We start from the raw sequence: 15583 nt of genomic DNA, 5'->3' as shown, positions 1-15583 counted from the left end.
GTCCAAATTGTGAACATTATTGTTCTCAAAAGAATGTCCTTTTTCTTTTAAATGAAGGTATAATGCTGATTCTGATGAAGGTATTAGCACCGCTTCACAGGTTCACTAGGAATGTTCACCCTTAACGATCCACCCCTTGGGGAAAGAATTTAGGAGTTGGAACATTTACCTGTTTTTTAAATATAAAAGCATTAAATAATTATGTTAGCCGAAATTAAATTTTATCAACTATAAATTTATCTTGCTTAAGTTCATTCTTTTTTTCTGGTCAACTTACTTTTAAGAATATAACTCCTGATGCTACACTCAAAAGTCAACTGCAGTCTTCGGCTCAAATGTAAATTATTTTGAAGCAGAATATTAATTATATAAATCTACAAATATTTTTAAATGATATTAGATTATAATGGTTGGGCCCACTGTAGCACATATCTGAGGGAAAATATAATGTTTTGGACTCCACCTAGTGGACACAACAGAAACAAAAGTCTGCTAAGGTTTGAAACTTTACAGAATTAATAATCCAGTCCACGAAACTGGAAGGAAATTGGAACCACTTTCTATAGCTGCACAGGGTATATAGCTGGTCATGAAGCGAAGAAGTCCTAACAATATTGAAAACACTTCCAAGTAAAGCTGCAGGTAATAAAACACTTTCGAATGAAAATTATACGTAACAGTGCTTAACATGTCCCCGACCCAGTAGATGTTGGCTCACACTGTGGTTTACAAGTCACATTGGTGCGATCCACCTAGTGGATTAGACTAAGTACATCATATTTTGACATGCATATGTGGATCTAACTACTATTATTACGACCACTAATTATATATTATTCTGCATTGCTTACAATAAAATTATCTTTCTCTCTTAAGATAAACAGGAAAATTACTTTAATGAGAGATTAGATGTCTTCTTTAGCTTTTGTACATCCATCTACACTGCATTTTCTATGGTTCCAAATTTCTTGGGTGCATACCACTTAAGAAGCGTAGTATGAATTTAAAAGTCTGAGAAGACTAATTTTACATCCAGCCTATTTTATGCCCAGATGCAGCATAAGCATGAATGGGATATCGGTTTCAGAAAAGCTTTCATGAACAATTGGTTAAACAATTTACAAAAGTCTTTAAGTATACAAAGTGAATCTATTTATTGAAATCATGACAAAACTTTGGGGCTAACATTTTTCATTTTTTTAAGGGTCAGTAACTGCAGAAACAATGTATTCCTTACAGCAACAATGATGGACAAACCCAACTAGGACTCTTTTTGTTATACAATACCAATACTCAACATTTTATTTACAATAAAGTTCCTAGTGACATTCAATTGAAAATTGCTTTCTGATATTCTCATAATTCCTCCCAAAGCATGATAAAACATAGTGTCTATTAATCTGTGCTATCAAGTATAATTTTTTGTATAAAACATAAGACCCATGGTGATGCAGTAGTTAGAATACAGTATTACAGGCTAGCTGCTGATAGCCAGGAGTTCGATTCTGAGTGGCTCAAGATTGTCTCAGCCTCCCATCCTTCTGAGGTTGGTAAAATGAGGACCCAGCTTGTTGGGGGCAATATGCTAACAATGTAAACTGTTCAGAGAATGCTGTAAAGCACTATGGAGCAGTATATAAGTGCTATTGCTATTATAAAAATTACTGTGAAAACTCATTAAGAACTTAGATAAGGCCAAAGAATAACAATGGAAAATATATTATTTTATTCTACTTTGGTGTGGGAGGGGGAACTTCATTTTAATATAAAGACTGATCCAAACTTCAAATTAAAATAACTAATCTTAGAAGCCAGGATAGCTTTATTTTATAACATAAAGCAATTATAGCATATTTTGGACTATCAGTCCAAAATATAACTTTTTGACTCTGTATTAGTACTAGTAACTATACACATGCACAACAAAGGACTAAATTTGTTAATTGTAGAATCTAAACTAATACATCCTGTCATATTTTGGCCTAAAAGCAAAGTTTCTTCCTTGAGGCACCTCCCCATCTATTAACTACAGTAGATATTGCACATGTATAGTCCAGGCAGATAGTAAATTACATTACAAATAAATCACATTAGGTATAAATTGATTTTGAAAAGTGACATGCTTTGAAGGCAAGGGTAAAAAGACTGGATGTTTGGACAAACAACAATTTTAATTGACAGAAAAAAGAGTACAGATCAATTAGTGCAAGAGATTTTAGAGACTCACATTTTGAAAGAGTCAGTGATGAAATGGACGTTGTCTTACCTGAACGTCCCTTTTCTGGGCGCTGCGTACACTATCCATGCATGGGTTAATCCTTCAGTGCTTGGCAAACAACTGAGTGAAAACAAAAGACTTTTCCTCCCCTTTCCGGCTCCCAAGCCACGCCTCTGTTCCCATGATCCCCCAGTCTGAACGAAGGCGCAGCAGACAAGAAACCACACTATGAGTAACTTATAACTCAACTTTATTAACTCAAATTAACGTAATGGAAAAAGAGAGCTAGTCTCAGTCATAAACAGGGGCAGTCGGCCCTAATGGGCGGGATATGGATAGTGTACGCAGCGCCCAGAAAAGGGACGTTCAGGTAAGACAACGTCCATTTTCCTGTGCGCTGCTCCCACTATCCATGCATGGGATATACCCAAGCTTAAACTCCCTGGGTGGGAAGCTGACTGCCTCCAGAGTCCTCCTCCGACAACACCTTCTGCAGTACTCTGCGGCCAAACGATGCCTCAGCCGAGTTGAACACATCGATCTTGTAGTGTCGGATGAACGGTGTGAGGGACGACCACGTCGCAGCTCTGCAGATGTCCACGACCGAGGCTTGAGTGGCCCAAGCCGCCGTGGTGGCCGCGCTGCGAGTCGAGTGCGGTAGGATCTTGCCGGGACCCGGTTTGGAGGACAGGTCATATGCCAAGGCGATGCAGGCCTTGATCCATCTGCTGACCGTGGCTGCTGAAATCTTCTGACCCATGGACTTCGGGTTGAATGAGACCAGGAGACCCTCCGTACGACGGAAGGGAGCGGTCCGTCGAATGTAAATGCGGACGGCGCGTCGAACGTCTAGAGTGTGCCACCTCTTCTCTCTGGGATCACGAGGTGAAGGGCAGAAATCTGGCAGGATGAGCTCCTGGGCTCGGTGGAACCACGAGTTGACCTTTGGGATAAAGGCGGGATCCAGACGTAGCGTCACGGTTGAGTCGTGGAAGATACATAAGTCCTTGCGGACAGAAAGAGCTGCTAGTTCTGAGACCCTTCTCGCTGAGGTGATCGCCAGTAGGAAGGTCACCTTAAATGATAGGTACTTCAGCGAGCTGGAGTCTAGGGGCTCAAAGGGGGCCTCGGTCAGTGCCCGCAACACGAGCGGCAAATCTCATGAAGGGTAACGGTGTACTGTGGGGGGTCGCAGGTTGGTGGCCCCATGCAGAAACTCCTTGATGCGCGGGTGGTGCGCGAGGGATTGGTACGGCGGGCATGTGATGACTGTTGACAAAGCCGCTGTCTGTCTACGTAGGGTTGCCGGGGCCAGGCCGCTTTCTAGACCAGCTTGTAGGAACCGCAGGATGTCCCGAGTAGTAGCTGACGTGGGGTCGATGTGCTGGTTGGCACTCCAGCGACAGAAAGCCTGCCATGATGACTCGTAGATGCGTGTCGTAGACGGGCGCCTGGCCGCCTGGATAGTGGCAACTACCTCGTCTGGCAGGTTATCCTTCTTCAGGATGACCCGTTCAAATGCCAGACGGCTAATTGCAGCCACTGGGGCTCTGGATGCGTGACTGCTCCCTGGCACAGGACGAGCTGTTGTGGTGGGATCACCCATGGTTGTTCCACGGACAGTGCCACCAGGTCGGCGAACCATGGTCTCCGGGGCCAGTTCGGGGCTACCAGGAGTAGGTCTGCTTTTTCTGCCAGTAGCTTTCGGATGAGGCGTGGAAGCAGCGGGACTGGTGGAAATGCGTACAGGAGACCCCTGGGCCACCTGCAGCGTAGCGCATTGTGGTCCTCCGCCTGTGGTGTTGGGTAGCGAGAAATGAAGCGGGGAAGTTGGGCGTTGGCTGGAGTCGCGAAGAGATCTACCGTCGGGTTTCCGAAGCGCGAGGCGAGTTCTTGGAACAGCTGAGGCTGGAGCTGCCATTCCGCTTGATCTATTGTTTCGCGGCTGAGCCAGTCCGCCCTCACATTGGTTGCGCCCGAAATGTGATCTGCTCTGATCGAGAGTAGGTGTCTCTCTGCCCAGCTGAACAGGTCTGCGGCCTCCCGCATCAGGGTACGAGACCTTGTGCCCCCCTCCCTGCTGACATGCGCTTTGGCCGAGATGTTGTCGGTCAGGATTAGGATGTGATGCCCCTGCACCGTCGGCTGGAAGCTGCGCAGAGCCAGCTTGATCGCCCGCAGCTCTAGGAGATTGATGCTGCATTGCCGTTCTTGAGGCGACCACTGACCTTGCGTGACTAGGTTGTGGAGGTGGGCTCCCCACCCCCGAAGGCTGGCGTCGGTGGTAAGAATCAGGCGGTCCGGCTCTAGGAAGCTGGACCCTTTGAGGAGCGATGGCGATGTCCACCACCTGAGGGAACGGCGGACCTGGGGAGTGAGACGAACTTCCTTCTTGGAGTTGGCCCTTCCCGTTCGCTGGAAGGGAAGGAGGAACCATTGCAAGGGTCTCGAATGTCTGCGTGCCCACGGTACGATGCCGAAGCAGGATACCATCTTGCCAAGGAGGCTTGAGAGGTGGCACAGTGCAGCTCTCCTCCCCGACAGGGTCTGCAGGATCAGAGTTCGGATGCTCTGGACTCTGTCCGGTGACAGGAACACCTGGCCGCTGGATGAATCTATCACCGCCCTTAGGTGGAGAAGTCTGGTGGTGGGCTGAAGTTGACTCTTTGCAAGGTTTATGGTGAAACCGTGATCCTGGAAGATCTTCATCACCATCTTCATGTCTCTGGAGGCCTGGTGGGGCGTGGACGACAGGACAAGAATGTCGTCCAGGTAACAGAGAACCCGGATCGGGACGGCTCGGAGCCTGGCCGCCACCACCGCTACCAGCTTGGTAAAGGTGCGCGGGGCCGACGAGAGGCCGAATGGCATCGCGCGATATTGGTAATGCCGGCCCGCATACTCGAACCTCAGGTAGCGACGGTGATGCGGGTGAATGGGCACATGGAGGTAAGCCTCCTTGAGGTCGACCGACTGAAGGAAGTCGCCCTGTCTCACCCCCGCTAAGATGGACTTGAGGGAGTGCATTTTGAACCTGCGGTATTGAACGGACAGGTTCAGGCGCTTTAGATTGAGTATGGCCCTCCAACCCCCGGAGTTCTTGGGCACCAGGAAGAGGGTTGAGTAGAAACCTGAGCCCCACTGGCTGTGCGGGACCGGCTCTATGGCTTCGACCTCTAGGAGGTGGGCAATCTCTTGTGACATTAAGTCCTGAAGCTCCGAGGATTGAGGGGTTGGGCAACGGACGAACCGGTGGGGCGGCAGACCGGCAAATTCGATGGATAATCCTGAAGAGATCGTACGCCTTACCCAGGAGTCCGACGTCGATCTGGCCCATTGGGGATGAAAGCGGATGAGCCTTCCCCCTATGGGTCCCGTGGGCCCTGAGTCATTTTCCCCTTCTAGCGGGCTTAGGGCCGGCTCCCCGGAAGTTGCGCTTAGGCTGCTGTTGTCGTCCTCGGTCTCGGAACTGCTGCCTGTCGTGAAATCTGTCTCCTCCCTGGTATTGGGAGCGATGAGAGAAGGACCCCCTGGGTCCGGTGCTGGCGCGAAAGGGCTGCTGGAGCGGGTAAGGTGTGTATCTGCGCTCCTGGCGCCGGTATGTCGAGGGGAGAATCTTCCTCTTGTCTTTCCCCTCGACCAGTAGGGGTTCAAGCGCCGCTCCGAACAGCTCTGGCGCTTTGTATGGGGAAGTGGTCAGCTTCCACTTTGCTTTAAAGTCGGCTTTCCATGGCTTAAGCCAGAACAGCCTCCTGGCGGTAATGGTTGAGGCCAGAGCCCTAGAAGCGAACTTAGCAGAGTTCAGAGAGCTGTCGGCTGTATATTCGGTGGCAGCTATTATTTTGTTAAGATCTTGATGCAGCCTAGTGTCTTCCGGCGGGAGTCTGTCCTGGAGGTGCCGGAGCCAAATGAGGGACGCTCTGTTGAAGAAGGATGAGGCGGTCGCGGATCTGATTGCCCAGCCTGCTGCCTGATGAGCCTTGCGGAAAGCCCCCTCCATTCTCTTCTCCTCTGCTTTGAGAGTGTCTAGCGGGTCGGTGGAGACCAAGGAGCTAGAGGATAGCGTTGCCACTGGTTGGTCTACTGAGGGTAGCGCCAGAAGGTCCTCCAATTCCGGGGCTGAGCAGTAGAGCTTCCTCTCCAGGCTGCTGGGCGTTGCCAGGGAGGCCGGTTGCGCCCAAGGGTTCTGAATGACCTCCGTAAAGAGCTGAGGGCAAGGGATGAAGTCCTTTTGTGGTTTTGACGATTGGAAAAGAGCGTCATGAGGACCTGTTGTTTGCGGGGTAGTAGTTGCGACGTCCCCTGGAATTCCTAGGTTGGTTGTAAGCCGCGCCTTGTGGAGTAGGGACTTGAATAGCGCCGGGCGAAAGAGGCCAGTAAATGCCGGGGTGTCCGGTGCCAGGCCCTCGTCCTCCGATAGCTCCATCCCCTCAGGCCCCTCCTCCGCTTGGTCTGATTCCTCAGACGACGAGACCTGTCCTTGATCTGGGAGAGGCCGCGGTTGCAGGTGGTGCTGCCGTGCCTGGGCCGGTGCGGCTTGGACCTGTGTCTGGGAAGCCTGCTGCATACTTGCTGTGAGAAAGGACGAAAAGGCCGAAAACATGGCCTGGAAATCCATTGGGGCTGTCACCCCTGCCCCCCCCTGGGGCTGCTGGTCTGCCCTTGAAGGGGTGGGGGTTGCCTCCCTGGCCCGAAACAACTGGGCTGGAGAAGGAGACATTGCGGCCTCCGGTCCGGGGCCTGGGCCTGTCTCGCGACGGGGGGTCATGTGCCCCAGCCTGGTCGCATCTGGGGTTCTTGGCGTGACTGCAATGTCGGCCACTGAAGAGAGTCCTGGCTCTGTGTCCCCTGGGGGGGCCTGTGCTGGTCCCAAGGGCCCAGACTCCCTGGCTGGGGCTCCTGAAGACGCCTTGTGCGCTCTCTCCCACTGCCGCTCGAGTGCATTGTGCCTTCTCAAGGCGTCCCTGTCCTGGATGGGTAGGGAGCCTTCCGATGCGGCCCTGCTGGTTGCACTCTCGTGTCTCCTCTTGGACTTCTTTTTCCCCCCCTTTGAGGTTTTGCGTGGGGGGGTGAGCTCCAGCTCCATATCAGAAGACGGGGGGGAGCGAGACATTGCTGCTTCTGCGATGAGAGAGCCGGCCTGGAGCTGCGCTGAGCCTTGTCCCCTGATGATAAAACTCCCTTTGGGCGAGGAGTGATTGGGGGGGGGGCTAGCCTGCTCCCTGGTGGTGGAGGGAGGCGTAGGCTTAAGGCTCTAGCCAAGATGGCGGCCCGAGGGTCCGTCAAAATGGCGCTGGCACGTGGTGCGGTCACCCACTGTGCCAGTCTTCTGCGACGGACTCACAATGGCGGCCCAAGGGTCCGCCAAACGCCGCGCGTTTCCCCTTGCAGGCTCTTTCTGTAGCGTAGGGGTAGGCTGCTTGCCTCCTCCTCGCTCCTCCTCTTCGCGCTTCTGTCCCGTGCCTCTCCGGCGAAGCGCTGCTCCCAAAGTAGCGCTGCAAGTCTGCGCCACGTGGTCTGAGCCTCCGGCCCCGACGCCCAGCTGATTAGCGCAAAACCGCTTGTGAGCGCGGCGCGCGGTGGGCGAGAGGGGCGCGCGCTGAGTTGAGCCTGCCGGCCAGCTGGGGAGCACGATTGAGAGCAGCGTTACCAGGGCGGGAAAGGAGCTGCCTTTTAAATTTAAGCCAGCTGATCAGGCGGCGTGAGAGGCTTAGCTCCGCTCTCCCCCCCCCCCTCTTCTTGATGCACGTAGCAGAAAACAATTGTAAAAGGGAAGGAGCCGCGAAAAAAACCAAACTATTCAAAATTAACAAAAAAAACCTAGACGCCCTAAAGAAAGGGAGGATTAAAGAAACTAGAAACTAGAAACAAAGGAGAGAACTATCCCCACAGAGGTACAATACCTTCCTGGAAAACTGTGGAGCTCCCAAAATCACTACAGTGTTTGCCAGCAACTGAGTGAAGACTGGGGGATCATGGGAACAGAGGCGTGGCTTGGGAGCCGGAAAGGGGAGGAAAAGTCTTTTGTTTTCACTCAGTTGTTTGCCAAGCACTGAAGGATTAACCCATGCATGGATAGTGGGAGCAGCGCACAGAAAAATCTATTAATTACTTTAAAACGCATTTGCTGGTTTCTAATTATTTAAAAATATTTCAACTATAAACACATAAAATCGATTCCAGTTATATTTATCTTAATTTTAGAAACCTTATGACAAAAAAGAAATTGCCATACTTAACATTTGATTGTGGGAGAGGAGACTTTAGTTTACATAGCAGGTTGCGTGTCTGTGCCTGTGAGTCTGTGTGTTTCAGGAATCTTTTGTTTTTTAATTGTAGTATGTATTTAGGATTCATGCTATAGTTTCATCCATCGCAAAATCATGTGAAACTATCACTTTTTAATGGTTAGAGATGGTTCTGATAATCACAAAAAAGGATCTTTGAGGCCACAGATGACTATATTATATTAATATGTGATTAGAGTCTTCCTTTTTTCCAAGCCTTTAATTGTGTGAATAATTCAAGCTTCTTGTCTAAAATAAGAAGAAAAGCTAACTCCAGGCTCATGCATCACTCAAAACTATAGGACTTATTTAATTTTGGCTTATCACACTGTTTGAATCCGTCCACAGTGGCTTTTATACTATAACTTAGAGCTTAACACAATCTGTATGCTCAACCAATTGCTTATTACACAAATGATAACATTTGCATTGGCTTAACATGATGTATAAACCAAAAGGTGTAGAAATGGTTGAAAATTTCTGCTTCAGCTAGAGGAAAGAGTTTAGATGATATGCAGGGTGTAGTAATGCTCCACATACAGTACTGCTTCATTAAGTAAAATTAGGCAAATCACAGCAATGAAGAAAACATTATTATTTAGGGGGTCCCATTAATTAAACCTCTATCCCGGAAGCATACCTACTGAAAGCATACCAATATATTTTCAGCACCAGATTAAATTTTCCTTTTTAAAGATATTTTATCACCAGGTTTTGGTTTTGTGTGCCGATATTATATTTCACTAGTGGTGCTTAAATATTTTTATTATAGATTCCTTTGTTAATTATATTTTTGACATAATTGTTTATTGGAAAGATTAGAAATAGTACTATATAGTTATAATATTAATAATAATAACTTTCAGCTGTTGAGTACAAAATAAAAATAATTGTATGGGTAACAAAGGAACTTCTCCCAATGGAATTACTAATATTTTTGTTTAAACAAAGGATCTCATTGCAATTTTTCTCTCTCACCATTTTTAATCCCTAGAAATCATGTGAATGGAAGACAATATACGGAATTCTGTTTTAGTAAAATTATGTATATTGAACGGCTGTGTTTTATGAAAGCTGTTTAAGTCCCAGTGATATTATAATAAAACCGATACATAAATATTTAAAGCTGTATAAGAAAATTATTCTAGGCCAGAGAAGCTAACAACATGAATTTATATACGTACGCTTATTGTAATGTAACCTAAGGTAAAACTTTCAGTGAATGTACATAAATTATCCCTTTTATCTTCCCAAGACAATAAACAGAAACTAATTTGCAACTGCATATTGCAATAACTATTGCCCATATTTTAATGTCAATTTCTCCCTCATACAACATTTACATCCAGCTTCCCGCATTGATTTTGCTTGACAAAAGCCCCCTGGGAATGTTGCAAATGGTGAACACATGACACTGGGTTACTGCAACTATCATAAATATATATGCCAGTTGCCAAGCCCCCAAATTTTGATCATGTGATCATAGGGACGCTGCAATGGTTATAAGTGCAAGATCAGTTCTAATTCACTTTTTTCAGCATTTTAACTTTGAATGGTTGTTAAACAAATGATCATAAATCAAGGACTCATTTCTCCTTTAAAAGGCGAGGGGGATAAACCCTTGTCATATACCGGTAGCTATTGTTTCTTATGTGTTTTTTCCTTGTATGATTAAGTTTGTCACATATTAATACTGATAACTAGAAATGTTGAATGTTTGAGAAAACAGCATGCTTGGTTTTGGCTATAAATGTTATTTTTCTTCTAAAATCACTTTCTACCTAAACAGTAGTTTAATACTCAGAATTGCTTACCCCTCAGCAAAAAAAAGCACCACTGAAAACAAACACTTCATCCTTTTCTTGAGCAGTGCAGCACCTAAAATCATGATGTACAAAATAATGTACCCTAAGGGGTTTATCTTTTTGAAATTTTGAAAGCAGGCTGATGGAGCATCCTATTCACAAAATGTTGGGCACTATGAAGCATAAAATATCTACTTACTAGAAAATACTCTCTGCCACTTTGTTAGAGAAGCCTTGATAATCATCAGCCTATCTTTTCTATCCATATTTTTATAGATACATTTCCAGATCAACTGTGGCCTAAATCACCCAACATTTTCACATTTCACAAAAGCCTATTAGGCACTATTCTTGAAAGAAATATAGAGGAAGTAGGTGGATGCTTTGCTTTTATTTATTTATGTCAAACAGGACAAGGAGCCTGATACAAACTATCTTTTCCTGAACTGTCTTTTATGCCCAATTATTTTCTCACTTTCATCTGTGCATCTGTCATCTTTGGAAGATTGCAGTAACAATTCTGATCTTTCATACCTATATATTTTGAGGACAAAGGTAAAATTTATAAACTTTTGAAATCTGAAACCCACCACTTAAAATTTTTAAGTATCAACCCAATATTTTACAAATGTTCACCTCATATCAAAGGGATAACAAAAGGAAGTTGTTTCAACTTAAAATGCCTTGAAATAAAGCAGTATATCTATATTGCACAGTTTACACAGATGAAAGTGTGGAAAAGATGTTAGAAGAGTCTGCAATTTGGGATTTTTTCCTGAATTCTGCATTAACCAAGTAAATTCAACAGTGAAAATTTTAACATTTAAACCAGCTGGCCAATTATAGTTATGAACTAGACCTTGCCTCCTATATCTACAATTTCTTTAGTTATTTTGAATTTATAAGCCAGTCAACTCCAATGGGTTCTTAATTATATTTCAGATCACTACAGATCACTGACAAGATGTAAAAACCCGTAAAGACAATTTACAAAATTGCAACTGGTACAGAAAACTGCTGCCCACAAGTGTAACACAACTGGTGAGGTGCTGGATGACAACAGGGAAACCCAGCTTCTACTCCATCCTCAGCAATGGAAATTCACTGAGGGCCTAGGAACCAGCCATTCTCTCTTAGGAGACAGCACTGCATATACTGTGTATCTTGAGTACCCTATATAGATACTTTGAGATAGGACCATAATGCAGCCTGCCCATTATGGTCACATGTTGTGAAGGCCGTTAAGCAAGACAGCCTCATTTAACCCCTACCCCCTGCTCTTTAAATGAACATGAACATTAAATGGAGCAGGGGGTTCATCAGAGGTGGGGAAGGTCCTTGAAGGCCTACTGCAGACCAGGACAAATGACCACAATGAAGACTAAAACCTAGGTCTCTATTCAAATCCATTATACTGCAGTTATATAATAATAATAAACTTCTTTTTCAGCATTCATCTACTGCCATCCAGTGGAGGTTTATTGAAAGAAAATCCTACAAGTTTCTCTCCATTTAAACAAAATTGTTATTTTAACAGGGTTGTTCCCAAAATCTAGAATTTTTTTTACACAGCAGAAAAGAGGTATCTAACCCAGGGCTGGATTTTTTTGGAAATTTTGGAAGATATACACAGAAGATATAGTCATTGTAGAACAAACATCAGAGCTTTCAGTGTATATAAGCCAGGGTTTCAGGGTTTTAGTTCTAGAATTTTTCCTCTACCTTTACATCATGTTTTCACCTTAACAACAAATTGGCAAAAAGAGAACTCAATGTATACCTAAACAACAAACTGCTCCCATATGAGGCAACACCAAAATATCTGGGGGTCACCTTAGACAGGACTCTGTCTTTTAAAAAACATATTCAGAATATGGCTGCCAAGGTTAACAGCAGAAATAACATTCTACAAAAACTATGCGGAACAACTTGGGGAACTTCAGCCCCAACTCTTCGATGTGCAGCCCTCAGGCTTTGCTACTCTGCAGTGGAATACTGCGCACCTGTATGGATAAACAGCTCACATACAGGACTTATTGATGTTCAACTCAACCATACAATGAGGCTAATTACTGGGTGCATAAAATCTACATCTAGTTACTGGGTACCAGTTCTTAGTCACATACTTCCCCCCCACTTACAACGACAAGAAGCTCTCATCCGGGAGTATAGTAAGATCCTGTTAAATTCCTCTCTACCTATTCATGGCTACATTCCTGATCTCTTAAGATGCCGATTAAAGTCAAGAAACCCACCACTCTTGACAGCGCTTAAGCTGCTGGACAATCATCAGAACACCATACAAAAGTGGATGGAAGCGTGGAGTAGCTATTCCCCCCAAGATATTTCTGAGCATATTAATCCTAATAGTATACCTCCAGGATTTAATCTACCCCGACACATATGGGTGACATACAATAGAATTAGAACGACTCATGGGGTGTGTGCTGACTCCTTGTATAAATGGGGAAAGACACCTTCAGCACAATGCGATTGCGGGCCCCCCCGACAGACTATCCAACATATAGTGAGGGAATGCTCTAAGATATCCAATAAATTTTAGGGACTTTCCCTGCGTAACAACAACAGCTACTGACTGGATCTCCAAACTCAACATTAAACTCTGAAATGTTGTTTCTGTTTTCCTCTTAGGTTTTCTTACTGCTCTTTTTTTAATTGTTTTAACCTGTAAAAATGAAGTGTTTTAATATTGTGTGTGACCAGCCATATGCTAAATAAATAAATCCTCTACCTTGTTATCTTAGCAGAGCTATTCTCTTGGTGGCATTGGGAAACACCTGGTCTATGTTAATGTAATAGTTCTCTTTTTTCTGAGAATTGATGTTTCCTACATCATCTTCATTCCTTACAATTATTACATCTCAGGAATGTTATCTTCTAGGACTAATATTCTAATCTTCTAAGACTATTTTCCCCTTCTTTTTTCTTTTTTTTTTGCCATCCTGCAACTCTCAATTGATCTCCACTGTCTTCTTCCTCCAATACTTCTTCCCACCTTGTCTAAATTGTGAGTGGCCTTCTTGACGCTTTGAAGTTTTGCAAGAAAGCCTAGGTAAGGGCCTGAATTTTTAATGCATGATCATGAGGATCCTGCAATGGCCGTAACTTCAGGAACTGGGCCTACTTCAGCGATGAATGGTAGATTCATTCAGTGCCACCATTAACTCCTAATGCACACTAAATATAGTTAACTGAGGATTACCTATACCCGTGATAGCAAACCTATGGCACGCGTGCCACAGGTGGCACACAGAGCCCTCTCTGCGGGCACGCAAGCCATCGCCCCAGCTCAGCTCCACCACACATGTGGCCATGGCTTCCACCGGCCAGCTGATTTTTGGGTCTCTGCCGTGCATGCAGGGAGGACTGCTAGGCTGAAAACGGGGCATGTGGGGTGCGGTGCACCGCCCCCCATGGCCCGTTTTTGGTCCCAGGAGGCTGCAGGGATGCCTGCTAGGCTCAAAACGGGGCACGGGGAGGTCATGTGCACATGCGTGGGGAGCAAGGGAGTGCAAGGGGGTCTCAAGCACATGCATGGGGGTGGAGGAGCATGGGGTGGTCGTGTGCATACGTGGGTGTGTGGGGGTGAGAGCATAATGGACGCATTGCATTATGGGTGCCGGCACACACGCACATGCACTGTAGTGTGCATGCGCTTTCAGCACACGACAAAAAGGTTAGCTATCACTGACCTATACAATGAATTCATAGTAGCTGAAAAGCTAAACCAGTTTTCTTAAATCAGGATTCACACAACACACTAATGTAAAATTAAACCACTTCATGGTTTAATACAGTATATGAAATTATTATCTTTGCTACAAAAAGTAATGGAAGAAAATATTTACTGAATGAAAATGTCCCTGCTATACTGGATGCATAAGCTTCCTTATCTATGTCCGGGAGATAATTACTCGTGGTTTACACCAATATTTTAGTTACAAAGTTGCATCTTTGTGATTCTGTGCATAAATCTCCATGATTGAGAGATATAGTTAGGAAACACTTGGCTTAAAGTTGCCCCCCCCAAAGGTAAAAACACCTATTCCAGGGACTGTAGAGATTCTCAGTCATCCAGGTCATGGTTGTCCCAAAGGTGCTTTTTCAGGAGGCAACTGGACTTTCTTGAAGATGTTGCGCTTCTCAGTCAAGAAGCTCCTTCAGCTCTGACAGGTTAGGGGGAATGGAAGGATTTATATTCCTTGCAGACAGTGGTCATTTGCATCTTTTTAGAGCAGAGGTCTTCAAACTTGGCAGCTTTGTTTTAGAGCAGTGGTTCTCAACCTGTGGGTCGGGACCCCTTTGGGGGTCGAATGACCCTTTCACAGGGGTCGCCTAAGACCATCGGAAAACACTTATTTTCAATGGTTTTAGGAAAAATATTATTGTTGGGGGTCACCACAACATGAGGAACTGTATTAAAGGGTCGCAGCATTAGGAAGGTTGAGAACCACTGTTTTAGAGGGTCGCTGAAGCACTTGGAGGTTTATCAGGTGTCCTCAGGTGCACAGAGATAAACCTCCAAGTGCTTCATCGACCCTCTAAAAAGATGCAAATGACCAGCTGTCTGCAAAAAAATATAAATCCTTCCATTCCCCACCATTCTGTCAGAGCTGAAGGAGCTTCTTGGATAAGAAGCGAAACGTCTTTAAAGAAAAAAACAAAAACAAAGTCCAGTTGCCTCCTGAAAAAGCACCTTTGGGACAACCTATTCCAGGGAGTTCGTGCTTGCAAACATTCTTCCGTATCCTGCCATAGGCCACTTCCCAGATTTAAAGATAGCAGAAACTCAACCGATGAGGCTTCCTCCACCCCCCCGAAAATGCAATGCAGAATTATCCTGTTCCTGTCTAAGGTTACTGCCTTGCTGAGTCGTGCTATCTAAAGTGTTAACGGCTGAGAACTATATGGTGACTCAAAGGGACGAGAACCCGGCCGGCTTTTTTTCGCTGCCAGGAGGCAGAAACGGAAGGGGAAAGCGCCGCGTTAGAGTCCCAGCAAGGAGGCTCAGCCAATACCTGCGCAGACAATGTTCGCACACGCCTCCGAGGCGCTTCTTGCTGACGATGTAAGCGAAGGGCGCCGCCCGGTACAACAACTCGCCCGGTTTCACCGCTTTCAAGAGGCGCAAGCCGTTGCCTTTGCCCGGGCTTGCAAACTTTTCCATTGCCGCTCCGCGCGCAGAGCAGGGAATAAACGGAACGGCCTGCAGACCAGCACGCTTCCCGCCTCGATCCTCACGTGACGCTGCT

The 15583-nt window shown here is 45.8% G+C and overlaps 1 protein-coding gene across 2 annotated transcripts in view; it reads right to left on the bottom strand.

The window, feature by feature from the left end:
* SMYD3 (SET and MYND domain containing 3) overlaps window positions 1-15583 on the bottom strand; it is a 332825-nt gene extending 317242 nt beyond the window's left edge. For both annotated transcript variants that reach the window (XM_070950489.1, XM_070950497.1), the window contains exon 1: window positions 15350-15583. In XM_070950489.1, the coding sequence (XP_070806590.1) occupies window positions 15350-15498 (149 nt within the window). In that variant the 5' untranslated portion in view covers window positions 15499-15583. The remainder of the gene's footprint in view (window positions 1-15349) is intronic.

The sequence above is a fragment of the Pituophis catenifer genome, unplaced genomic scaffold, assembly GCF_029215685.1.
Source record: "Pituophis catenifer annectens isolate HBS135680 unplaced genomic scaffold, rPitCat1.0.hap2 SCAF_1, whole genome shotgun sequence".
Classification (NCBI taxonomy): domain Eukaryota; kingdom Metazoa; phylum Chordata; class Lepidosauria; order Squamata; family Colubridae; genus Pituophis; species Pituophis catenifer.
This window is presented reverse-complemented; position numbering and strand designations above follow the sequence as displayed.